This window comes from Lethenteron reissneri, chromosome 39 (assembly GCF_015708825.2).
Source record: "Lethenteron reissneri isolate LAM-NWPU_2019-01 chromosome 39, ASM1570882v1, whole genome shotgun sequence".
Classification (NCBI taxonomy): Eukaryota; Metazoa; Chordata; class Hyperoartia; order Petromyzontiformes; family Petromyzontidae; genus Lethenteron; species Lethenteron reissneri.
The window spans coordinates 8,141,440-8,167,275 of record NC_083817.1 but is presented as its reverse complement, the minus strand read 5'-3'; the positions used below and the strand labels follow the sequence as shown (position 1 = coordinate 8,167,275).

Sequence of the window (25,836 nt, the reverse complement as noted above, 5' to 3'; positions counted from 1 at the left end):
CCCACACAGTCACTAGCACCGCCCACACAGCCACTAGCACCGCCCACACAGCCACTAGCACCGCCCACAGTCACTAGCACCGCCCACACAGTCACTAGCACCGCCCACACAGTCACTAGCACCACCCACACAGTCACTAGCACCGCCCACACAGCCACTAGCACCGCCCACAGTCACTAGCACCGCCCACACAGTCACTAGCACCGCCCACACAGTCACTAGCACCACCCACAGAGCCACTAGCACCGCCCACACAGTCACTAGCACCGCCCACACAGTCACTAGCACGCCCACACAGTCACTAGCACCACCCACACAGCCACTAGCACCGCCCACACAGTCACTAGCACCGCCCACACAGTCACTAACACCGCCCACACAGCCACTAGCACCACCAACACAGCCACTAGCACCACCCACAGCCACTAGCACCGCCCACACAGCCACTAGCACCACCCACACAGCCACTAGCACCGCCCACACAGCCACTAGCACCACCCACACAGCCACTAGCACCACCCACACAGCCACTAGCACCGCCCACACAGCCACTAGCACCACCCACACAGCCACTAGCACCGCCCACAGCCACTAGCACCGCCCACACAGCCACTAGCACCTCCCACACAGCCACTAGCACCACCCACACAGCCACTAGCACCGCCCACACAGCCACTAGCACCGCCCACACAGCCACTAGCACCGCCCACAAAGCCACTAGCACCGCCCACAAAGCCACTAGAACCGCCCACACAGCCACTAGCACTGCCCACAAAGCCACTAGCACCGCCCACAAAGCCACTAGCACCGCCCACAAAGCCACTAGCACTGCCCACAAAGCCACTAGCACCGCCCACACAACCACTAGCACCGCCCACACAGCCACTAGCACCGCCCACACAGCCACTAGCACAGCCCACACAGCCACTAGCACCGCCCACAAAGCCACTAGCACCGCCCACGCAGCCACTAGCACCGCCCACACAACCACTAGCACCGCCCACAAAGCCACTAGCACCGCCCACAAAGCCACTAGCACCGCCCACAAAGCCACTAGCACCGCCCACAAAGCCACTAGCACCTCCCACACAACCACTAGCACCTCCCACAAAGCCACTAGCACCGCCCACAAAGCCACTAGCACCGCCCACAAAGCCACTAGCACCGCCCACACAGCCACTAGCACCGCCCACAAAGCCCCTAGCACCGCCCACAAAGCCACTAGCACCGCCCACTTCTCTGGAAGCCCCGTCTCACTAGGAGTGTAGCCCCACCCACTACCTAGATAGCCCACCCGTTGCTTTGGTAGCTCCACCCACTACTCTGATAGCTCCACCCACTACTCTGGTAGCTCCACCCACTACTCTGGTAGCTCCACCCACTAATCTTGATAGCTCCGCCCACTACTCAGGTAGCCCCCGCCCCCTTTGCACGCATCACGAGTTGAGCATTAGATGATGAAGCCCCCCCGAGTGGTTTGAGCGAAACGTCGACGGACGTCGATGATAAATTCGTTCCGGAAAAGTCTTAAGCCACCGGTGAGCTCCCATGGAGCTGGAATCGGGCAAAATTTGATCGCTACATTGGCCCGTGTTAATATATCTCTACAAACCTGACAATCTTGAAGGGTGGGTGGGTGGGTGGAGGGTAAATAGCAAGAATGTTGGCATAAATCTACCACCACGTGGCCTAACTAAAAAAAATTAAAATATGGATCGAGGACAGACTTACTGGAACCAACCCCTCGGGACTGTCCCGGCCAAACGTTTGTTTAGTAGCCTGAGCCAATGCTGGCTGTCAGATTTGGCGTTTGGGTTATTTTTACGAGACGAAACTCTTTAAACTATTGCCCCCCCCCCACCCCCCCCGTTACTCCGCCGCCGCGTGTGTTTGTGTACGTTGTGGTCACTCGTGATCACCAATGAATGACCGCCACATACTTTAAAGCGAAATAAAGTATAGGGGGGAAAAACCAACATCATTTATTCGTGGCAACTGCTCCGCTCTGGTGTAGCTGGGGAGACAACGGGCAGTAACAACGTTCTTCCAATCACTTGTGTGTGTCGGGAGAGGTAGTGTTGCAGTTAGCGCACTACGCTACGAGCCAGGCGACCTGAGTTTGATTCCCGCTCACGGCCAACACCAGTGACTATCACCTGAACTGGTCCTAGAGCTCCCCTAGGTCGACTCAGCCTCAACGAATACCTGGTGCAGTGTGTTAAAAGCGTTGGGATGAGGGTGCCAAAGGTGGCCCGGGCATGGTGCCGGCCTTCATAGGTGCTCGCTAACAGCACTGGCCCCAACAGTTTGTTCAGGCTATGTGGGCAATCTTCGTATTTGTTTTGTTATATGAATAAGACATTGTATTTTATGCTGTCCATTGCATTAGTGGCCGTCCATAAATGACGTCACGCGATTTTGGACAATTTTTTACCACCACCCCCCTTGTCACACGGCGTCACAAAAAGTCAGACCCCCCCTCAAATATGACGTCACAAAGCTCTGCCCCCCCCCCAAAAAAAAACATGCTTCAAATCGCTTTAAACTATTGTCATTGTAGTGCGTATTTAATGTGGCGCTGCATTCTGATGTTGTAGGCGACATTTATTAAAAAGTCTAATTAATAAAGTAGAACGTGTTGTCTATATTTATTTAAAGTTGCGCATTTTGATGTGACGTCACATTTCTCAAACCCCCCTCCCTCGTCACACATCGTCACAAATGTCTGACCCCCCCCCCCAGGTGCGTGACGTCATTTATGGACGGCCCCTTATATGATAAACGTTGTGGTGGTGCGATGGTTAGCACACTGGAGTTTCTATCCAGAGGTCGCCGATTCGATCTCCCGGTGCGGCAGTTGATACAACAGTGGCGGGGTAAAAGGTGGCTACTTCCACCTCTTTCGAGACATGTGGTCAGTGTGACTGCAGGGATTCATCTTCTTGGTTCTTTCGGTAAAGTCACGTAGAATGGAAATAATAAAATGCTAAAAATAAAACATAATTAATATTATTTAATTCTTTCGGTAAAGTCACGTAGAATGGAAGTAATAAAATAAAAAACATAACAAAATAAATATTTAATTACTTTATTATGTTTTATTTTTTTATTTTATTATTTCCATTCTACGTGACTTTACCGAAAGAACCAAGAAGGCCAAATACAGAGAACGAATTTTCATGGAGGCCCCGTCCGTCAGCAGTGGCATGAGTAAGCACGTGCAGGGCTGCGCCTCGAGCTTGTATTGCATCCTAAAGATTTAATGAAGCTGACGTGCTATATAATAATAATACCGACTCTAAGCACTCAGGAATGTCCTGAACGCTCGTGACGTCACTGCACGTCGACCAGCCCCCCTAATTAATAATCAAGAACAGGTTACGTCCTTCCACATGGACCCCCCCAACCTCATTAATAATCATGAGCGGGTGACGTCACTCCGCATTGAGAACCCCCCTTCATTAATAATCATGAGCAGGTGACGTCACTCCACATCGAACAGCCCTCCTCATTAATAATCAAGAACAGGTGACATCCTCCAAATTGACCCCCCGCATTAATAATAATGAGTGGGTGACGTCACTCCACATGGGGGGGGGGGGCGCGGCGCCTCCTCTCCCCTCCACAGCGTCAACTTACAACCCTCACTACAAAGGCAGAACCCTCACGTCATCACGTGATCTCCGCAACGCTGTTGAGACATCGAAGTAAAAAGGACGTCTTAATGAACAAGGGATTATAACCTTTAAATGAAATAAGTCTTAGTCACAGCGGCTTTACAAATTGCACACGAATTGGATTCAATGAATATCATGTCGCGGTCTGCTTTTCGCCTGCAAGTTTCAGATTTACTGCAATACACCCGTCCTTGGGCAGGCAAAAGGCTAGTCTATAAAGAAAGAATAACCACAAAGACCCCCCCCCTCCACCCCTTTCCATCACAGACGACGGTTAACACGTGGTGTTAGCGAGCACCTATTTGGGTCTGCACGGTGCACACGAGGCGTAGTTTGTCCAGCATCAGGCACGGCCGTCTTTGTATCCCCAGTGCTGATCTTTGCACACCTCACCAGGCTGATTTGACCTAGGTGAGGCCCTCAATAGCTACTGTCTAGGTAGCCTATTTAATAACCGGTCATCACAAACATGTACTTATTTAACTTCTCATCAGGTCCCATGGTTTAAAGTGCAATCCCTAACCCTTATTATCTCTCTCTCTCTGGCCACTCTGTTAACATGGTATGAAGAATGGCCATTAAGTTTAACACGTAGGCTTTCGCGATCAATATCATCCATAATACAGGTTTTTTTTGGGTTAGTTCGCGTAAATATAAATGTGTCGTTAAACCCGCCACCACCCGACACAGCCAATTAGTAAGGTTTGTCACGTAAACAAAACGTGACAATTCGTTACGAGGACAGCACACCGGCGTGTTGGAGGGCAAATCCACATGTACTAAGATTGTACATTTTGTGGATTTGCTCTCCAACACACCGATGAATTTCCATTATATATATTTCTTATAACGCAGTGTTATTGTCGAATGTATCAGGTGAGTTCCAGAATCGTTTTCAGAACAAAAACTCGCCACACGTTATCCGTGGATGGGAACCACTAACCACTGCGCCACCGCTCCCCACGCAGACACAAATGTACACACTCTTGCGTAGCCCACAGCCCTGCACATACTATTCATTGCAATTTCACGGCATACCAGATACTCTATATGACTGTGATAGATTACGCAGTCATAGAGAAATATCTCAAATTCCTCTTGCAAGGGCTTTGTCAATAACAATAATTTAACGCTGTGCTCTGCTGATAAAAGCACTTTCAATAATTACATTGGAGGCACTTGGCATGCACGTAAAAAAACTCGCTATAAGTTGTACGCACGTTACTGACTCCGCAATACTGCCAGATGGCTCAGCGGGAGAGCGAGGAGCTCGCACTCGGAATGGTTTTAGTTCAAATCCAGATTGGGGTGTCGACTGGCAGTCACCAACCGGGGCCAGAGTACAATACAACTCACGATGTCGTAGAAATGACGTGAGCTTAGTTTAAGATCATATTTGTCGTAACTCCGGGTAAATCATGGAGTTGTGGCCAGATGGCTCAGAGGTGGAGTGAGAAGATCGCAAAAGGAAGGTTGTGAGCTCCAATCCTGGTTAGGATGTTGACTCGGGCCCATAATCATCATCTGTCAGTAGTTTATCCTCTGGATACGACTCACACCCGCCATAGGAATGTGGAATTCTCAGCAGACGATTGATTAGCATGGTTGGCTATGTGCGGTGCGAAATAAGTTCAACATACATACATGAACTCCGCCTCTATTCTCGGTTAAGCCAGAAATTACAAAATTTTGTTTAAATGTATATGTACAAGGTGCTTCAAAATAATGTTAACAATTACATGGGACTATTGTTTTGAATGTGGAGTGACATCTCTGGATGTCAACATGTTGTGGGTGCAGTACCGGCCCTAGAGGGGCACGGTGTGCGCTGAATAAACGCGCTGGATGGCACCACGCTTTAAGTGCAGTGCCGACCCTACAGGACAGGGTGTGTGGGTGCCGACCGAAGGATAAGGTTGTGTGAGGCCATGGCACTCTGGTTGACACGGGAGGACACGTGACCGGTTAAGTTGACAGAGGGGCCCCAAGAGGAGGCTAGGGGGGGGTCACGTGATTGGGACCCAGATCCTTCCCGAGGATTCTGGAAGGTGGACGTGGCCAAGGGCTGAGCCGGCCACCCCACGAGAATATAAGCCGGGTCCCGAGAGGGACCAGGGTAGTTGTTGTTCATCCTGGAAGAAACCCTTCATCTACGTTCTCCATTCAACGAGTCTCCAACACGTGGACCCAGGCCGAAGTCGTTGGTCTCGGTCCATAGTAGCAGTTAGGTGGTAACTAGTGTAGTTAGCCGGGTGGTCACCACCTTAGCTTGTCATTCTGTTAAGGGGAAGTTATCCCGTGTGTTGGAACTAAATAAATGTGTTGCCTCCAAGTCTACGTCTGCGACTCAGTTAAACCCATTACAAATGGGAAAAAGGAATACACTGTAACATGATAACAAATGTATGCTAATAGCTTCAAAAAGTCAAAGAGTCTTGTTCACTATCATTGTCAACACATGCCTGGAATCTTCTCCAGGTGGTCTCTAGAGCCCGGAGGCAAATTTCTTGTGGTATTGTTGCAAATTCTCAAAATGTTACCATTTTTTTGAAGCACCCTGTATGTATTAGTTGCAATACCTCCATTAAGATAACTTTATGGGTCTGTAGTAGCATAAGTATAATCAGAAAAGACTGTCAATTACTTACAAAACTATGTTTAGAGAATGTTATGGGTTTAACATGCAGGCTACAGAATTTGGAATTTACGATTTATGGGTCCCAACCTTGGAGCCATAACTCAGCCCCTCGTCCATTGTGCTCTCACATTACATCACAATTGCTTTGCTCTGACGTCATCCTGCACCACTGTGGGATTGATACCGTTACTATTCTCGAAGGTAGAGATATTCTCTGTCAGATTATACCAGAACCCTTACCCACGAGAAATACCACGGGGCAATTGTTTCTTACATTGAGATGTTGTCTGTTAAACGAATAACTTTTTTCTTCTCAGAATGAACTCAACTGGAATTTAAGTTATCTCTGGACTGGACACACAAATTATATAGACAGCAATTTTGCCACAATCCATTCTGAGATACTTAACTATAGATGTGAACTGTAGAGCTCTGTTTGCCAAACAAAACCAAGTGACTGTATAGCTTTTGAAGCATCAATGGTCTATATTTAAAAATTCACTGTACAAAGATAGTTGATAAAGTTTGCTATTCTTTTCTTATAAACGTTAGAGAATGCAGCTCCTTGTCTGTGGAATTACCAAGAGTTGCATATAACCGAGATGTTTAATCAAGGTTTTGCATTTCCTTATCTGACATGGGACATTCCCTGGCCCACTGACATGCACACACTTGTAGTTGGCATGCATTTCGAAACAAATATTTCAATAAGCCTATTGACGGCATACATTCGTGAATAATTATTGCTTATTTTAAACACCAATGCTTTAGCTTCCCAGATTCTTCACCCATTCCATGTAATCATGCCGAATACCGTGTATACTGTCATAAAATTTAATGACACACTTCTCCTTATCATTAAATATACTTAGACATGTTTTCAGATTCCCGTTGTTTAGCTCGGACAGTTTTGTTGTTTTTCCTCATCGATCAATACACTATCATAATTACAAATATATCTTCTTGGTTCTTTCGGTAAAGTCACGTAGAAGGGAAATAATAAAATAATAATAAAACATAATAAAATAATTCTCACGACGTTTCGGTCACAACGCAAGCAGCCGTCCTCAGGTGAAGAACAGGTCTGACGCTGTTCTTCACCTGAGGACGGCTGCTTGCATTGTGGCCGAAACGTCGTGAGAATTATTTTATTATGTTTAATGTGTATTATTTTATTATTTCCCTTCTACGTGACTTTACCGAAAGAACCAAGAAGATGAATCCCTGCAGTCACGAAAGCTTTAAATAGATACAAAGATATCATTTATTTTTCCAACATTTACAAGATTTTCACCTCCCATTTTCCTGCCGATATACTTGGAGGCTATTGCCCTGTGGTATTTCTTGTCGGCCAGGGTTCTGGAATCCTCTGACGGAGGATATCTCTACCTTTAAGAATAGCAACGTTATCAATTCCACATTCTGATGCAGGATGATGTCATAGGAAACCAACTGTAACGTCATTTGTGATGCAATGAGAGAGCGCAATGGAGAGAGGGGCTGAGATGTGGAATCTCAAAACCGTTGTGCCTGCCTGTCAGACCCATAACATTCTCTGAATATAGTTTTATAAATAATGTCCTGTCTTTTAAAATCCTTTATATTAAGTTCACTTGCTTGCCTGCTTGCGCGCTTACGACCGTGCAAATCTTTCGGTCGTTTTTTAACCCACTTCCCGTGATCAAATCGAGCTGACATTTTGCACACAGACTCGTTGTGCGTGACAATTTATTTTCCTGAAAATGTTTTTCCTAAATTTTCCACTTTTTAGGAATTATTTTTTCCATATTTTATTTAAAATACCAATGTGATAAAAATGAAACTCTTACTCAAGAAAAACAGAAATGAATAATAAAATAAAACCGATGCCACGCATATAAAGGATTTATAGTGAAAAACTTTGTTTTTACGGGTTAATTTTTTTGTTCCTACAGTTGCTACTACAGACCGATAACATCTTAACGTAGTTTTACTATTTAATCTCCTTCTTTTTTTTTATCTGCGCCGATAGCGGGATGATTTTTGTAAGTTTTTAAACAAATATAAATACAGTGTATCTATAATCTTGCGTATACTTCCAATTCCTTTGGCTGCCATTCGCCCGAAAGCGGTGATCACCATAGTACTTGTGCCACGCGAGATGAACTTGAAGGCCACGTGAAGTATTGAAAGCTCACTAATATGTTACTGTACGTGATCCAGGTGTTATGGGTTCACTGAAATAATTGGCAGATGCAACATCTGTGCTCCTCACTTTACTTATATTTGCAACGCTTTAGTCACCTGGTGCTCCGCTCATTGTTGTATCTTTCCTCTGCCCTCCACTGTTGCTGGAAGGCAACCACCTCCAATTGCTCAGCATAATCCATCACGCGCCTTCTCTACAGAGGCCGATCTTGACACCGCTGGTAGCACTCATTGGCAAATTCAATCAGCTCCACATCCTCTTGTATCCCGTGCAGTGCCCGATTAGCCCCCACTATTAGGCTAAACAAGGCCGTTAGGGCATGCGGTGGCTGGGCATGTGGGCTACATGACCCAGATAATGCAGCCTAGCCTGCTTACTGATGGGACATGTGTCCAGGTCAGAGGATATGTGAGCTCATCGCACAATACGGTCTGGCTAAAGCCAGGATGGATGGAAGGCAGGTCAGCCTGAATGTTTCCAAGCCGGCACAGATGTTACTAGCCTGACACACGTGTACACACACACACAGTGATGGGGAATCTAATTTGAAAAAGTAGTAAACTAAAGCTACAAACTAGATCGAATAAATTTTGATTTAAAACTTTCGTGACTGCAGGGATTCATATTCTTGGTTCTTTCGGTAAAGTCACGTAGAAAGGAAATAATACAATAACATAGATGGACTCGTCCATCTGGAAAACTGCCAAATCGCTGTCACTGATGCTGACGTTAGGAAAAAAATCGCCACTTTTTTAAAAATTTCTTGCTGTGGATTTCACACCTGATGACGATTGCTTATGTTGCAGTCGAAACGTCGTGCGAAATTTTTTTGTTTACTATTTTTATTATTTTATTATTTCCCTTCTACGTGACTTTACCGAAAGAAGAAATAATATAGATTGAATAAAATAGCAAGATTGACCCATAAGCTACTTTGAAAAAAAGTATCTGCTACATTTATAGCCACTTAGTTGAGCTATCACTTGTGATAGCCGGATCGCTTCTGTAAAAAGAGCTGTACCAGTCAGGTCAATGGGGCTTACCTGAGAAAATAAAAAAAAGTTTTTAAATATTTATTTAAAGCTTTCGTGACTTTACCGAAAGAACCAAGAATATAGTTTTAAAATAGTTTTCATTTAATTGTGCATCCAGCAGTTCTGTGCAAGAGCTCTTCAAATGTGTTACGCATCACATTCCACGATTTGCACATCATTTTGAAACGTAAATTAACGAGTGCTCACCACGTGGCATTGCGACGACGACATCTGATGTGTGGCGGCACGCGATGCTGCACAATGGCGCCCGAGCTTGCGAGCGGTTGCCATGGAGATGCAGCCACGTGCTCACTCGGCACGTGACGAGCGATGACGTAAATAAATATATAAATGCTCGCTCGCGCGCCCTCGGCGTGCGCTGAAAATAATTATAAAAGTTTAATTTTGTTTAGGAAAATGGTAAAAACTTAGAAGAAAAGTTCTCGAACAAACAATTTTTTTTTACGTTTCAAATCTCCTCCACAAAACTTGGCAAATATCGGTGATGGCGTCCTTGTATTTGTTGGTTTTCAATTATCGTATTTTGAAGTTGTCTGTGTAAGAGAGGAAAACTACCCGAACAAATTTCGTCAAAATTCCGGAGACAGCAAAACCTGCCACGTTTCATCCAGATATGGCCTCTCTCAACTTTTGCTTAAAGCCAAGACGCGCCCAGCTTGATGTTCATACGAAGAAGGGCAAATGAAGAAGGCGGGGGGGGGGGGGGGGTCATTCTGCTATGAAGGAGCATTGCCTGAAACGTCGCCTACGATATACACATTTCCTATTGGCGCAGCGTCATTGACACGTGTTGAGTGTTTTGTGCGCGTTATTTCACGCTTTCATTTAACTCACTCTGTTGTTGTCGTTGTTGTATCCTCAAATCTTGTAACTCCATTTTAACCCACTTCCTAATGTGGCATCGACTACAAACTTGGTATACTTATGTCATACTGATGACAATACTATATTATATCATAAAAAAATATTTGAAACATAATTTTGTATATGTTATGTTTCGGCTTGGGTCTAATTGTCCACGCTCAACTGACGTTGGCTTTAATTGACCACGGTCCCTTACGTTATGGCAAGCTTCGGGGCCACTTCCTGGAGTCGTGGAGTTCTTACATTCCTGATACAATTCATAAAAGCGTGTTTAAATTTAAAAAAAAATATTACGTATCTTTGCTTTATGCACCGCTGCCAATGCAGCATCACGAAAAATGTCGTTTGTGTAAAGTTTGCCGTGGGCAGGAGTCGAACTCCAGCTATAGGGTAGGGAGGGGGGCAGCTTTCATAACAGAGCCAGTGCGCTAAGCGCTGCGCCACCACTCCCGCACTCCTGATGGGCTTGTGTGCCGCACTTCTAAGGCATTCGTGCCAAAGGGACCATAAACTTATTTCAAGAAAGTGCTCACTGTTTTATTCAAACGCTTTGGCTGCGCGCCACGAATTAATGCACCAGTCACTGCATAACCCAACATTCTGATGCAAACAAAAGCAGTGATTATGTACAAGGGCACAGAGAGCTGTGAATGGATAAACCGAGAGCGTAAAAAAAAGATTCGCATGTATACACACGCACATATGCTCACCATACCAGCCTTCAGACACGTGCTAACCACACACAATACGCGTAAAATGCAAAGTTTGCCCTATAAGCATACAGACTGTTCGTGGTGGCGAGTGCTGTGAAGACCGGCACAGTTTAGGATGGGGTGGTGTGGCCAGCACCACGACTAGCCGTCTTTGTCTCCCTTATGCCTATGTTGTTGTTGTCTTAGCACACAGCACCAGGTGCTCATTTAAGGCTGAGTCGACCTACGGCAGGGCCATAACTGGGTAATGATATCCACTCACCAGTGGTTGTCAGAGCCGCAGTACCGCTGACTGACACTTTGAGTCACTTCTCTCCCCGTTGCATTGCATACAAAGCGACAAACACCGGAAAGTGATGTTAGCGAGCGCCTATTAGAATATATTATGCACGAGCATCGCTCCACGTGGGGGAGAGGGGGGGAATTACCTGGTTCGCTGATGGAGGGGCTCGTATAGTGAGCTGCAAGTTAAACACCATTCTGGCGAATTGCCCGATGATGCTGGATGCAATTACCAGCGAAACGTCGTACTCAAATTGTAATTTGTTGTGGTTTCACGCTTCAACACACCGGTGGGCTAAAGCAGTGTACTATTTGTCTTTTGTCAACGTGACACTTTTTTTTTACTGATTGGCCGTGTCGGGTGGTGGAGGGTTACGACACATTTATAAATAACGCGATCTAAACCCAAAAACGTTGATTATGAGCTGCAAGTGTTCAGCGCGAGACTTAAATCGATGTAGAACTATCGTGGTTGAACCCTGCCACGCGATCGAGAGCCATCGACCGTCCAGGTCACAAAGTTAACAACTTTGTTTTCATCATGGGACCTCCTTTGCCAGTACCGAAATATACTAATAGGGTTTATTCCCTTTTTTTCTGGCAACAAAACTGATACCTTTTGCAAGGAATCATGCTTACATTGGTGTGGACCAATCAGTTTCAAAGACAATGCATAAATGATCAGAGTATTGTTTTTTTTGTTTGCATTTGACTGCAAGTATTGTGGTTAATGTAAGCATGATTCCTTGCAAAAGGTATCAGTTTTGTTGCCAGAAAAAAAGGGGAAAACCCCTATTAGTATAACTTTGTTTTCATTAGCAGAGAGTCACTGACTACACCCATACCAAACGTAAGCCTGTTTCGGCCCTTCTAGAACTCGATCACGGTGAACGCCGCTCATTTGGTCAGATTTCGTCGACACGCGCCAATGTGCCAACAACCCAAACACAAAACTGCTGCTCCCTGCAGAGGTCGCAACCGGGTACCCGATACCCGTACCCTACCCGATACCCGGCTACCCGGGTACGGGTACCCGTTTGCGACCCTGGTTCGGCCGGGTACGGGCGAGGCCGTGAGTCACTGGCGAGTCACCGTTTGTCACTCATTTCCCAACGTCTTGTCTCTTCTCACAATTAAAGTTCCTAGAATCAACGCACCCGCGCCCGCAGCATGGCTTCATCCCAGAGGTCGCAATCAGGTACCCAATACCCGTACTCGGCCGGGTACGGGTAGGGTACGGGTACCCGTTTGCGATCCTGGTGCGGCCGGGTACGGGTAAGGAATCAAAACCCGTTTGCGACCTCTGGCTCCCTGTGAGTGCCGCACGTGGCACAGAGGGGGCCCCGCAGTGGTCTCGGAGGGCACTGCGATCCCAAGTCCCCAACCCGCTCACCAGCGTGGGGTGAGCGGTGAGTGGCGAGTAATGTCTGAAACGCCAACTAGGGCTCGGCAAGGGAAGGTAATTTACCCTTTTTACTGGGTAAAGTGTCGACATGCCAAGGGGTAAGGTAAAGGGTACAGGGTAAAGGTAGCTTGGAAGAATTAACCGGTAGGGTAAAGGTAGCGCGAAGTATTACCCTGGTAAATACGGTGCCTTGTTTACCGCTAGAAGCTCCGTGGCGCAGTCCGTGGCCTCCATTTAATAAGTAATTATATTTTTTACTTTTAAAAACACGCTTTTATGAAATGTGCTAGTAGTGGCAGAACTCCACGACTCCAGGAAGTGGCCCGAAGCTTGCCATAACGTAAGGGACCGTGGCCAATTACAGCCAACGTGAGTTGAGCGTGGACAATTAGACCCATTCCGAAACATAACATATAAAAAAATAATTTTTAAAATATATCAATTTGTTATGATGGAATATAGTTTCGTCATCAGTATTACATAAGTATACCAAGTTTGCAGTCGATACCACATTGGGAAGTGGGTTCAAATTGAGTTACAAGATTTGAGGATACAACAACAACAATGAAAACGATAACAACAAGTGTGTAAAATTGGAATCATCGAGAGTATTCTATATGACTAAATCGCTCTACCTAGCATTTACCTGTTATAAACCTTACATTTTGATTTAAAGCTTTCGTGACTGCAGGGATTCATATTCTTGGTTCTTTCAGTAAAGTCACGTAGAAGGGAAATAATTAAATAATTATATATATAAAACAATACAAATTCTCACGACGTTTCGACTGCAACACAATCATCATCAGGTGTGAAATCCACAGCAAGAAATCATCATCAGGTGATGATTGCTTGTGTTGCAGTCGAAACGTCGTGAGAATTTTTATTGTTTTATAATTATATTATTTTATTATTTCCCTTCTACGTGACTTTACCGAAAGAACCAAGGTTATAAACCTTGTTCTTGTGTAGTTCCCTAGTAATTACCCTGTAATTGGGTAATTTGTATGAGGTAAGGGTAAAGGGTAGGGTAAATGTAGACTCATTGCTTTTTACCTTACCTGTAAAGGCTAAAAGGTAGGGTAGAGTGGTTGTATTGTGGTAAGGTAAAAGGTAGGGTAAATGTAGGTCTCGTTGTTTTTACCTTTTAACTTACCTGCTAAAGGCTAAACGGTAGGGTAGAGTGATTGTATTGTGGTAAGGTAAAAGGTAGGGTAAATGTAGGCTCGTTTTTTTACCTTTTAACTTTTACCTTACCTTGCTGAGGCCTACCGCCAACCTCACAGAGGCGAGCACTGACCCCCCCCCCCCTCCCCAGCAAGCGTGTGGTGAAGTATGGTCAAACGAGTCCATCGCGACCTGGCACGGCATAGGCGGCATTGCGACTGCGCTGAACATTTGGAATGCGAGAGAAAGTTAAAGGAGCAGCGCTGCAATTTCTTGCTCAAGCCACCGCTGGCGGAAAGAGGCCGCTACCGGTGGGAGCTCGCGAGAGAGACTCTCTAAATCGGGTGCTTTGGCCTACTCTTCCAACAACTTTGGTGAACTCGTCGTGTATGCTGCTGCTGCGTACACAGAGGTGGGGAGGAGGAGGGGGGGGCGGATTTGAAGAAACTTGCACCAAGGTGCCAAGTGCCGCGACGAGAGATCGACTCGAACCGACAACTTTCTTGATTGCAAATCCATTGGGATAACCGTGACAGCATGTCATCGATCCCGTAACATTGGGAATAGGCGACGTCGCATGAAACCACAATACGCTGTACAAGTTGGCGTGTACTCGCTGTGCATTGGCATAGCCGACGCCATGTAGGGTGCACATAACCGGCTATTGTTGTTGGGGCCGGTAGTCCGCCGTGCACATGTCACTGTGTAACTGCAAACAGCTGCCTTTCCCTGTTTGGGACCCAGAAATAGATTACACAGATCAGTCAGATAACGACGCTAAGCCCCCGGTCAGCCACGCACACGTGTCGTCTCCAGCACACTGCGAGCACAGCAGACGAGAGCGCAATGTATCCCCCACACGTGTGTGCGCGTATAAAAAATATACTGTGAATTTACACCATTGGAACCTCATTTGCCAGTAAAAAATATGATAATTGGTTTTTTACCCTTTTATCTGGCAACAAACCTTTTTTTACAAGGAGTCATGTTTGCATAGACCACAATACCTGCAGTCATAATGCAAACAAAAAACAAAACATAACGCCTTTTGGCGTCATCTGGTCCAACACCATGTGAGACTAGGCTCTAAGAAAAGCTGTCTCGGGTGTGGACGAATCAACTTCAAGGACAGTGCATACATTATCAGAGTTATGTTTTTTGTTTGCATTATGACTGCAGGTATTGTGGTCTATGCAAACATGACTCCTTGTAAAAAAAGGTGTCAGTTTTGTTACCAGGTAAAAGGATAAAAAACAATTATCATACTGTGAATTGTTCAGTCCATCGATATATTGACAGTGGCGCTTCCAGACCAATACTCCATCGAGCAGCATTCAAAGGATGTCCCCGCTGGACTGGTTTAAACATTTCTGGGTCCCATTTGCGGCGACGGTGCTGGCATTTGTTTTATTTACCTATTTGATAACACAAACTCTGATTTATCACAACAATGTGCCATCAAATGCTGAATGAAGGCGTTTTATCCAGGCCTCGTCGGTCATTGGCGGTCTATTTGACCATACTTCACCACGCTGAACATGCGGATTGGTGCAGGTAGGAAGAGCCCAGAACCGGTTCAGAGAGAGTATCACTCGCCACTGATCTTAAAGGCCTGACCCAGGAATGAAACTCAAGTGGCTGGGTGTTCATATCGCAAATGTGCTCACCACTGCGCCACCACTCCCCCCCCTCCCCCGTTCTGATAACCTTTCCAGATGCCGCACATTTATTTATTTTCGTTAAATTCTTCCACAATTCTCTGCATAAAGTCGCGTAACTTTGGCCTGTTCTTTCACAATATTCATGTCACTTACGACCATCGAAAGACGACGGGACATCTCGGCATCTAAAACAGTGGAGGCCTCTTCCCAACCGAGTAACCTACAAATGCTTCGACTCTCAATTGGTGGCTTAGCAACTCAGAGAGTCTAGACATTCAGATGAGAATGCGATGAACACTTGTATTGATAGAATTATACCGTATTCAATTGCGGGATCAATGCATTATACAGGGGCTGTGTAGACGTGTGTTGCCTCGTTTTTGGAAGCGAGCCTGACTGCTGATGAGCACATCGAAAGTCAAAACCGGACCAGAATTTACTTGGAGTGCATATGCAAGCAATGCTGCTGAAAAAATTACACTCCCAGAATGCCGTGCGGCTGATAGGATGTGTACAAATATATCCTTCTTCTTGGTTCTTTCGGTAAAGTCACGTAGAAGGGAAGTAATAATATAATAAAAATAAAACATAATAAAATAATTCTCACTTATTTGATTATGTTTTATTTTGATTATTTTATTACTTCCCTTCTACGTGACTTTACCAAAAGAACCAAGAAGATGAATCCCTGCAGTCACGAAAGCTTTAAATCGAAATATATACTTGTTGTTACGTACAGAGACACATATGGGGAGGAGGGGTATTGTTTGCTAAATTATATTATTACTTGTTTTTATATTTGGTGATACTGTACTACATTACAGTGGTCCACTATAGTACAAATAACGAAATGAACTCAACCCATTGGTCAATAGCACCGAGGCTTTAAAAAGAAAACGTGAGAAAATAGGCGACGTTTCGGGCAATGACCCTTCAGAGCACATCGAGAGGACAGCCAACTTCTGTGGCCTTTCGTTGTGTTTTGGAGGAGGGACATTGCCTGAAACGTCACCTATTATAATGTTTTCTTTATAAGGCAGTGCTATTGACAGATGTTTTTTTTTGCGTCATTACGTGTACGTATTGATGGAACATAATCATATGTAGAACACGGTTACTAGGGAGAGACTGTACGATCGATCTTAGTGTCTATCACAACAACACGAACTTACAGCCCTTTGGCAGTCTACTGTTGGATGAAGGTCTTCCCACACGGGCTCGGTCCAATGCAAGTTATTGCCATGATGAGGACAACAGCTGTTGACTCTCCACAAGACGGCAGTCATTGTATCAACCTTGAACATCCAGGGAGGATTTTGGAAACTGCCCGATGATGATGATGGTTGTAACTAGCAGCGAAAACGTGGCAACCAGTTGTTAAACGTGCGTGGATTACTTTTCGACATGATCGTCGCAGCGATGAACTGTTACGTTTGTTCCACCACGTGACAGCTGCCTCGAAATTGGCTGTCGGGTGGAGGAGGGCGTACGACACACATTTTACTCACGCGGCGATCATACCAGACAATCAATTATGAATCATGTATCGATGTTGATGATGATGGTGGTGGTTCTGGTGGTGGTAATGATGCGGTAGTGCAGCAGTTAGCACGCTGCGCTACAATCCCGGTCACCTGGGTTCGATTCCCGCTCACGGCCAACACCAGTGACGATTATCTGAAGAGGTCCCAGGGCTCCCCTAGGTCAACTCAGGCTCAAATGACCACCTGGTGCAGTGTGTAAACGTCGCCACTAGGGAGACAAAGGCGGCCTTGCGTGGTGCTGGCCACCGGCCTTCACAAGTGCGCCACTAACAGCACTTGCCTCAACATTATGTTGAGGCTATGCGGGAGACCTCTGCCTTTATTTTTTTTGGTAGTAATTAGCCGATTTTTTACCCTGAACTCGTAACCTTCTGATTTTGAGTGAAGACCTCCCACGTGACGTCGGTCATGCGGGTTTGTTTGACCATACTTCACCACGCGGGTACGAGTTAAACTTGTATAATGGGGCACGCGCCTGTGCACTATGTCATGTTGATCATACGTCTATCGTAATTTACAGCTGTCTGTCAACCCACTGCTGCACGCACGCCTTCCACCGTCGTCGTAGTGGTGGTGGTGGGGGGTTATTTGACCATACTTCACCACGCTGGTCAGTGCGGGTTGGCAAGGTGGGAGGGGGTGCGGGGGGGCTGGGAGGGGTGGGGAGAACACCCAAGACCGGCTCAGATATCACTCATCACTGACATTCACCGCCCGCCAAACCCACCCAGCCAAATTTAATATATTACACAAAGTAATATATAGCCTGCCAGCGTTTATAGAAGACAGCTATTATTAAATTTAAGAACACTCGGTGCATAAGAGATCCCAGGCACAACCGAGGGCCTACGTTTGCATCGTGTATTACTGTACGATCGATTCTTCACGTAAGGGACTGCGTATGAGTTTGGCGCTTTTGTTCCGCACGTTCTGTTATGCGGCTGCGACATTCAGTTCAACATTTCTGGGGGGGGGGGGGGGGGGGGGGCGGAGAACTCGAATTTGTGTTTCATAAAGTTTCCATTTATAACCGAAAAAAGTCAAATGGTTTATTACTCAAATTCGAATTGAGACGGTGGAAATTCCACATTCCTATGGTCTTCCCCACCATTCGGTAGTAATTGTGTTGGACGATGGGCTGCATGAATGACCCCCCCCGCCCCCCACACAACCTCAAAGTTCTTCAGCCGGGCTGGCGATGGACCCCGCGAGCAATCCAACGACAGCGCGTGGCCCGTGACTTTAAAAGAAAAACCTGGAGCGGATTGTGCTGAACTCTTAGCGTGGCTTCTGGCCCGGCACGCACGAAGGACTGAGTGCTTGGTACAAAGAGGGGAGGAGGTGAGGTGGGTTTGGGGGGGCGGGTGGGAGACGGGCACAGAGGATGATTGGATTGCAGTTCCTTTTAAGTAATTTGTTGTTTTTGCTTGGCTTGCCAAAAAGCCAGGCGCGCGCACTGCGCCGCCACGAACCCGGCGACCTGAGTTCGATTCCCAAGCACAGGACGACTCACACGTTGGGTGGAGAGTGATAATGACGACAATTGGCATTGATGAGACGCAATTCGTCCGGGGATCTCAGTGCGCGCCATGCACCAAAGTTGGGAAATGTTAAAATTCCGATGATGTTCAGAATGGCTGTGCTTCTGGACGCTACGCTTCGCCAATCAGCGCTGACCAGTGTGGTGAAGTATGGTCAAGCAGCCGTCCTCGTTGGATTGACAAAGGGTCGCAATAAATAATAGTCGTTCGAGTTCAACACGTAAGCTTTCGCAACCGATATTATCCATAATAAGGTTTTTTGGGGGGGGGGGGGGGGGGGTTAGATCGCGTACTCAAATTGTAAATGTTGTGGGGTTACTCTCCAACACACAAGCGGTGTGCTGAAGTAGTAACCAATTCATATTAAACTGCTTTAACACAAAACACCTCTTATGGATAATAATAATCATTATTTGTATCTTCTTGGTTCTTTCGGTAAAGTCACGTAGAAGGGAAGTAATAAAATAATAAAAATAAAACATAATAAAATAAAATAAATGTATGTTTTATTTTTATTATTTTATTACTTCCCTTCTACGTGACTTTACCGAAAGAACCAAGAAGATGAATCCCTGCAGTCACGAAAGCTTTAAATCATTATTTGTATGTTGAGTGTTTGTATGTTGAACTTCTTTCACACCATACGTAGCCAACCGTGCAAATCGGAGGCGCAGGAAATTTCATCTCAGCCAAACCTAGATACTACTGAGTCTTAATGATTTAATTTAAATTAACAAATACAATGTACAACGCATTGCCCATCCGCTGTTGGTGAAGGCCCCCCGCAGAGCCGCGTGTTCCTCAAGGGGGTTGCTTTCACCATATTTCACCACAAAGTGCAGGTCCATGAAGCTAAGGAATGGGAAGGGTTCGAGGCGTGTGGGTAGAACCGCTATGGGGCCGTCCATAAATGACGTCACGCGATTTTTGACGATTTTTGACCCCCCCCCCCTCGTCACACGGTGTCACAAAAAGTCAGACCACCCCCTCAAATATAACGTCAGAAAGCTCTGCCCCTCCCCCCCCAAAAAAAATAAAACATGCTTCAAATCGCTTTAAACTATTGTCATTGTAGTGCGTATTTAATGTGCCGCTGCACTCTGATGTTGTAGGAGAAAACATTTATCAAAAAGTCTATTTAATTAAGTAGAAAGTGTTGTCTATATTTATTTAAAGTTGCGCATTTTGATGTGACGTCACATTTCTCAACCCCCCTCCGTCCTCGTCACACATCGTCACAAATGTCTAACCGCCCCAATGCCCCCCCCCTACCTCATGTGAAATCACGGCAATCCTTTGAGCCGTTTGACCGCCTCCGAATACTGGACATCGAGATCGCCGAAGCTTGATTCCGGGGAGAGTGATTATGATCTGATCATGGTCCGCCTCTGTTCTGTAGACACTGCACATGCGGAATTACAGCCCTCTGTAAGTCCACCGCTGGATGAAGGCCTCTCCAAGCCGTCGGCTAACACATTCCTGCGGAGGGAGCTGGTAGGAACGTTGGGTTGCTCGGTCAATGGCCAGGGTCAACGGCGGCGTGGTGTATTCCGCAAATATGGCCGACTGTGAGGGTGGGCACAAGCCGGCGTGAGTAGGTTAAACGTTGAGTTTTATAAGGGCACCACGGGGTGACCAGCCCCTCCCCACCCAGCCCCTCCCCACCCTCCCCTCCCCACCCAGCCCCTTCCTGCCTGCACGACGGACACAATAATCCCCTGTGGGCTGGTGTAACCAGGAGGTTCCTACCAGCATAAGCGTTTCGTTTGACTATACTTCACCACGCTGACAAAGTGGTGCGGGTTGGTAAAAGAGGTGTTGGGGGGGGGGCTGTAATAGTAATTAAGTTCGCCAATCCGTTTTAAGTCACGCACTCAAACTTGAATGCCTTTTTTTTCTTGTTAATGTAAATCACTCCCTTACACCATCAGAGCATTGCAAACGCGAATTCGCATGCGCACGTGCACAATCCGGCGTCTGGAGCTGCCTCCCCTCCCTCCCTCCGTCCCTCGATTGGGCGATGTGCTTTGCTACTTACGCACATTCAGACTGTGCAGACGTTTCAGACGGATGACTACGACCTCTGTGCCGCAGTTGCATCGTGTGCGTGTCCCCCCCACCCAGCTTGTGTTTAGTACGATGCAGAGCGGTGGGGCAGTGGTACCCTATGAAGTTTTCATTTCCTGGCCACTGCCTAACATCTGAATCTCCCTCCCTCCCTACCCCACCCCCGACTGATCAGCGTGCTTGAAGTATGGGCAAACAACCTCCATGATCGACACTCCGTGGGATGGGAAGGCTTCCACCCCAGCAGTGTATTGCCGAACGGCTGTAGGTTATTAGAATGATGATGCAGTAGGCATGCGATGGAATGTGGATTGATGTCGTGACTGAAAGCTGTTCTGGCTTTAAATACGCTTCTAAATCTCACGTTGGTTGTAGAAGTACAGCGTTGTCTCTCTGCGTTAGCCTTGTGCGTACCTGGTTTGTGCGTTCAGTATGCGTATTGAGAATTAATATCTTCTGAATTGATAAGATTATTGCCACTCAAGTTCGATTCACCCGCCAAGGCGAACATTTAGTGGCGAGTGCCATCTCTCAGTACTGCAAGTAACGAACACACACTCACCATACCGTACTCTCCATACTGAAAATCACAACAACACACTCAGCCACTCACCACACTGCAGATGACAACAACACTCACCCACAACACTGCAGGTGACCACAACCCACTCACCACACTGCAGACCACAACAACAACACTCACCCACTCACCACACTGCAGATCACAACACTCACCCACTCACCACACTGCAGGTCACACCAACACACACTCACCCACTCACCACACTCCAGATCACAACAACACACTCACCCACTCACCACACCGCAGATGACAACAATAACACACTCACCCACTTACCACACTGCAGGTCACAACAACACACTCACCCACTCACCACACTGCAGATCACAACAACACACTAACCCACTCACTCACCACACTGCAGGTCACACCAACACACTCACCCACTCACTCACCACACTGCAGGTCACACCAACACTCACCCACTCACTCACCACACTGCAGGTCTCAACAACACACTCACCCACTCATTCACCACACTGCAGGTCACACCAACACACTCACCCACTCACTCACCACACTGCAGGTCACAACAACAATACCAGAATCACCCACCCACCACACTGCATGTCACACCAACAACAACACACTCACCCACTCATCACACCGCAGATGACAACAACAACACACTGCAGATGACAACAACAACAACACACTCACCCACTCACCACACTGCAGATCACACCAACAACACCACACTCACCCACTCACCACACAGCAGACCACAACGCTTCTATTTGTGGTTCGTCCATCGCGTTAATCGACTTTGGAATTCCCCTCCCCATCGTTGAGATTTCCCCAAGTCTCTATTATCGATGACAGCTTTAAGAGTGCTGTTTGTTGCTGACCGCTTGGCGTTTTTCATGGGGGGGGGAAGGTGGATAGCATTTGGGCACTGTGCCTCAGTGTGAACTGTGATTAAAAAAAAAACCCATACAGTAACTGTGGGTCTGGCCGGGCATAATTTCGTTCTCGCACAAACTCTGGCCCTCCTCACTCGCCAGACGGCGACGTCGGCTGATAAGAGAGAGAGACAAGCCCTGGAAACACGCGGCATGCTCGCCTCGTGTGTGTGTGACCGTATTCATGGGATTATAGGACGCACTCTCCACACCCCCCTACTCTCTCACCCCGGTAATTGTAAGCAAAAGGTTGCGGGGTGCGTTTTATACTCCAATAGATGTCTACACGCGTGACCAGATTTTTAACAACAACTTGATTGACACCATGCCCACATGCGCGTCTTATAAAACGGAGAATACGGTCATTTAATAAACCCGTTCAAGATTGATACCACTGCATACTGCGCGTATTTATGCGAGGTTACTCTATGGCTTATCACTCCCCTATGACCCCGGTGACCTGAGTTCGATTCCCGGTCACGGATAACATCAGTGGCGCATGGTATTTAAAACCTCGGCTTCCCCCCCTAGGTTGACTCGGCCTTAAATGAGTAACATCAACACTTGAACCGCCTATCCAGGCCCCCTCGCAACAAAAAAAAAAACACTTTACCACCCCATAATTTACCCTCCGGAGGGGGTCGATAAAATAGCTACCACTTTGTGGACAAGCCAACAGTGGTTCGTCCCATGGGCAGCCTCTCCCCGCCATAGAAACGTGGAATTTCTCTCACTGGCTTGGAACTGCAAAACGACGGATGAGCACCGCCTCAATGCCACTTGTTGTTGTTGTTGTTGTTTTTGTTGTTGTTGTGCCTATTGCTTGTAAATGGAACAGAAGGGCAAGCACGTGTGAATATGCCAAGGCAAGCCTTGGGTTCCATAAAACATGAAACACGCTGGGGGTTGGGGTGGGGGGATAAGGGCTCGATGCAGGATATTAAAGTTTGTACGGAAAATACGAATAGCTTTTACCCTTTCTGGCAATAAAACACGTGTTAAGATGTTTATAAAACACCAAATAGAAACATTTTTGCAAGGAATCAAGTCCGCATTAACCACACACACACACACTACTTGTGGTGAGCATGCAAACAAAACACGCTGCGATAATAATAATCATCGTATGCATTGCCTTTGAAACGGATTGGCCTACGCCGGAGTGAGTGCGTGTATGGGGATGCATCGACTCGTCATAATAATAACAATATAACAATAAACTCCCAGCAATTACGCACAGAACATCGCACGCGACGTAGCATGATACACGTCCCTGTAGTACTGCCCCGTCTTAGCCCCAAGTCCACCACGTGGCCCTACGGACTGCTGGGGCAAGTGCTGTTAGCGAGCACCTATCAAGGCCGGTACTGCACACGGGGAGAGATGGGTGGTCAGCACCACGCCCGGCCGCCTTTGTCTCCCCTTTTCCGATGTTCACACACCGCACCTGGCAGCCCCCGGAACGGGTCCAAGTGTTCCCCACTGACATTGATAGCGAACGGGAATCGAACTCGGGTGGCCGCGTTTACAGCGCGCTGTGCGCTAACCACTGCACCACCGCTCCCTACTCAACCCCAACACGCACACGCTCAAACCCCCACAACATCAGAGACTGCATGGCAATACTCATTAGCACAGCAGGCAAGCCCGGCTAGATCAACGAGTTTGCGAAGTAACCGATATTCATAAAACCGCGCATGCAACATGCAAACGTTGGGTCCACGACACATACCGACACTTGCATGTATAAAGTGCGTGCATGAGTTTGTCAGCGTATCGTCATCGTTAAATGCACCCTCCCTCTCCCCCCAACATCGTCATCGTGAGCATCGCCGCTGCTTTTATTGCGTCTGCTATGAGAGCGAGCGTGTAACAGCGACGAAGGCGACGACGGCACACCTACCATCACTAGCCGGAGTGTTTACTGGCGAGCGGAGTGACGCTGATGATGAATTCACATGGTGTGTTCAAGCCAGGAAGAGGAGGAGGAGGAGGGGCAGATGTCCAACTTGCTTCGTGTGTGTCTCTCTCTCTCTCTGCGTGTATCTCGCTCTCTCGGTCACTCCCTCCCTCTCTCTCCTCTCGCTCTCTCTCCCTGTCCTTTAAATGATTTCGTTTCACTTGTGTCGCTGTTGTTGCACGCGTAGTTGAGACGCGACACGGAATCGCCCGCTGCTTGCAAAAAGGGGGCGACGAGGAAGAGGATGAGGATGGAAGCGGTTTTTGAACTCGATCCAAATGCGTCCGCGGTGAGTGCTGCTGGCTGATGCTGATGGTCGTGAATTGGGGAGGATGGGAGGGTGGTGGTGGGGGATGAGGGAGGGAGGGAACAGTGAAGAGGGACACAGCGAGGGTTGCGCTGCTGAGTCTGCGTGCAGGACGCAGAGAGAGAGAGGAGGGGAGGGAGAGGGCTGGGATTGGGGCTAAGCCGCGTGCACGGAAGGGGAACAACTGTGGATGCCCGTGTGTGTGTGTGGGTGTGTGTGTGTGTGGGTGTGTGTGGGTGTGTATGTGTGGGTGTGTAAAGGTGTGTGTGTGTGGGAGTGTGTGGGTGTGGGTGTGTAAGGGTGTGTGTGTGTGGGGTGTGTAAGGGTGTGGGTGTATGTGTGGGTGTGTGTGTGGGTGTGTGTGTGGGTGTGTGTGTGTATGTGTGTGGGTGTGTGTGTGTGTATGTGTGTGTGTATGGGTGCGGGTATGGGTATGGGTGTGTGCATGGGTGTGTGTGTATGGGTATGAGTGTGTGTGTATGGGGGTGTGTGTGGGTGTATGGGGTGTGTGTGTGTGTGTATGAGCGTGTGTATGGGGTGTGTGTGTGTGTAGGGTGTGTGTGCGGGTGTGTGTGTGGGTGTATGGGGTGTGTGTGTGTATGAGGGCGTGTATGGGGTGTGTGTGTGGGTGTGTATGAGGGTGTGTGTGGGGTGTGTGTGTGTGTGTAGGGTGTGTGTTTGGGTGTGTGTGTATTAGGGTGTATATGGGGTGTGTGTGTGGGTGTGTGTGTAGGGGTGTGTATGGGTGTGTGTGTATGGGTGTGTGTGTGTATGGGTGTGTGTGTGTATGGGTGTGTGTGTGTATGGGTGTGTGTGTGGGTGTGTGTGGGTGTGTGTGTATGGGTGTGTATGTGTATGGGGTGTGTGTAGGGTGTGGGTATGGGTGTGTGTGTGTGGGTATGGGTGTGTGTGTGAGTGTGTGTGTATGGGCGTGTGTATGGGGTGTGTGTAGGGTGTGGGTATGGGGTGTGTGTGTGTGTAGGGTGTGTGTGTATGGGTGTGTGTGTAAGGGTGTGTGTATGGGGTGTGTGTAGGGTGTGGGTATGGCTGTGTGTGTATGAGGGTGTGTGTGTGTGTATGAGGGTGTGTGTAGGGTGTGGGTATGGGGTGTGTGTGTGTATGAGAGTGTGTGTGTAGGGTGTGTGTGTGTAAGGGTGTGTGTGGGGGTGTGTATGAGGGTTTGTGTGTGTGGGTATGGATATGTGTGTCGGTGTGTGTATGGGTGTGTGTAAGGGTGTGTTTGTGTGTGTGTAGGGTGTGTGTGTGTGTGTAGGGTGTGTGT

At 47.3% G+C, this 25,836-nt stretch overlaps 1 protein-coding gene across 3 annotated transcripts in view; it reads right to left on the bottom strand.

The window, feature by feature from the left end:
• The window catches only part of LOC133351928 (nuclear factor 1 A-type-like), a 399,089-nt gene that overhangs the window by 224,652 nt on the left and 148,601 nt on the right, over positions 1 to 25,836 (bottom strand). Inside the window, exon 1 of one of the 3 annotated variants that reach the window (XM_061567543.1) lies at positions 24,191 to 24,504. The exons of the other annotated variants lie outside the window; for them this stretch is intronic. Within the exon in view, the coding sequence (XP_061423527.1) occupies positions 24,191 to 24,193 (3 nt within the window). The 5' untranslated portion in view covers positions 24,194 to 24,504. Of the gene's footprint in view, positions 1 to 24,190; positions 24,505 to 25,836 lie in introns of those variants that run through there. 3 annotated transcript variants of the gene reach the window in all.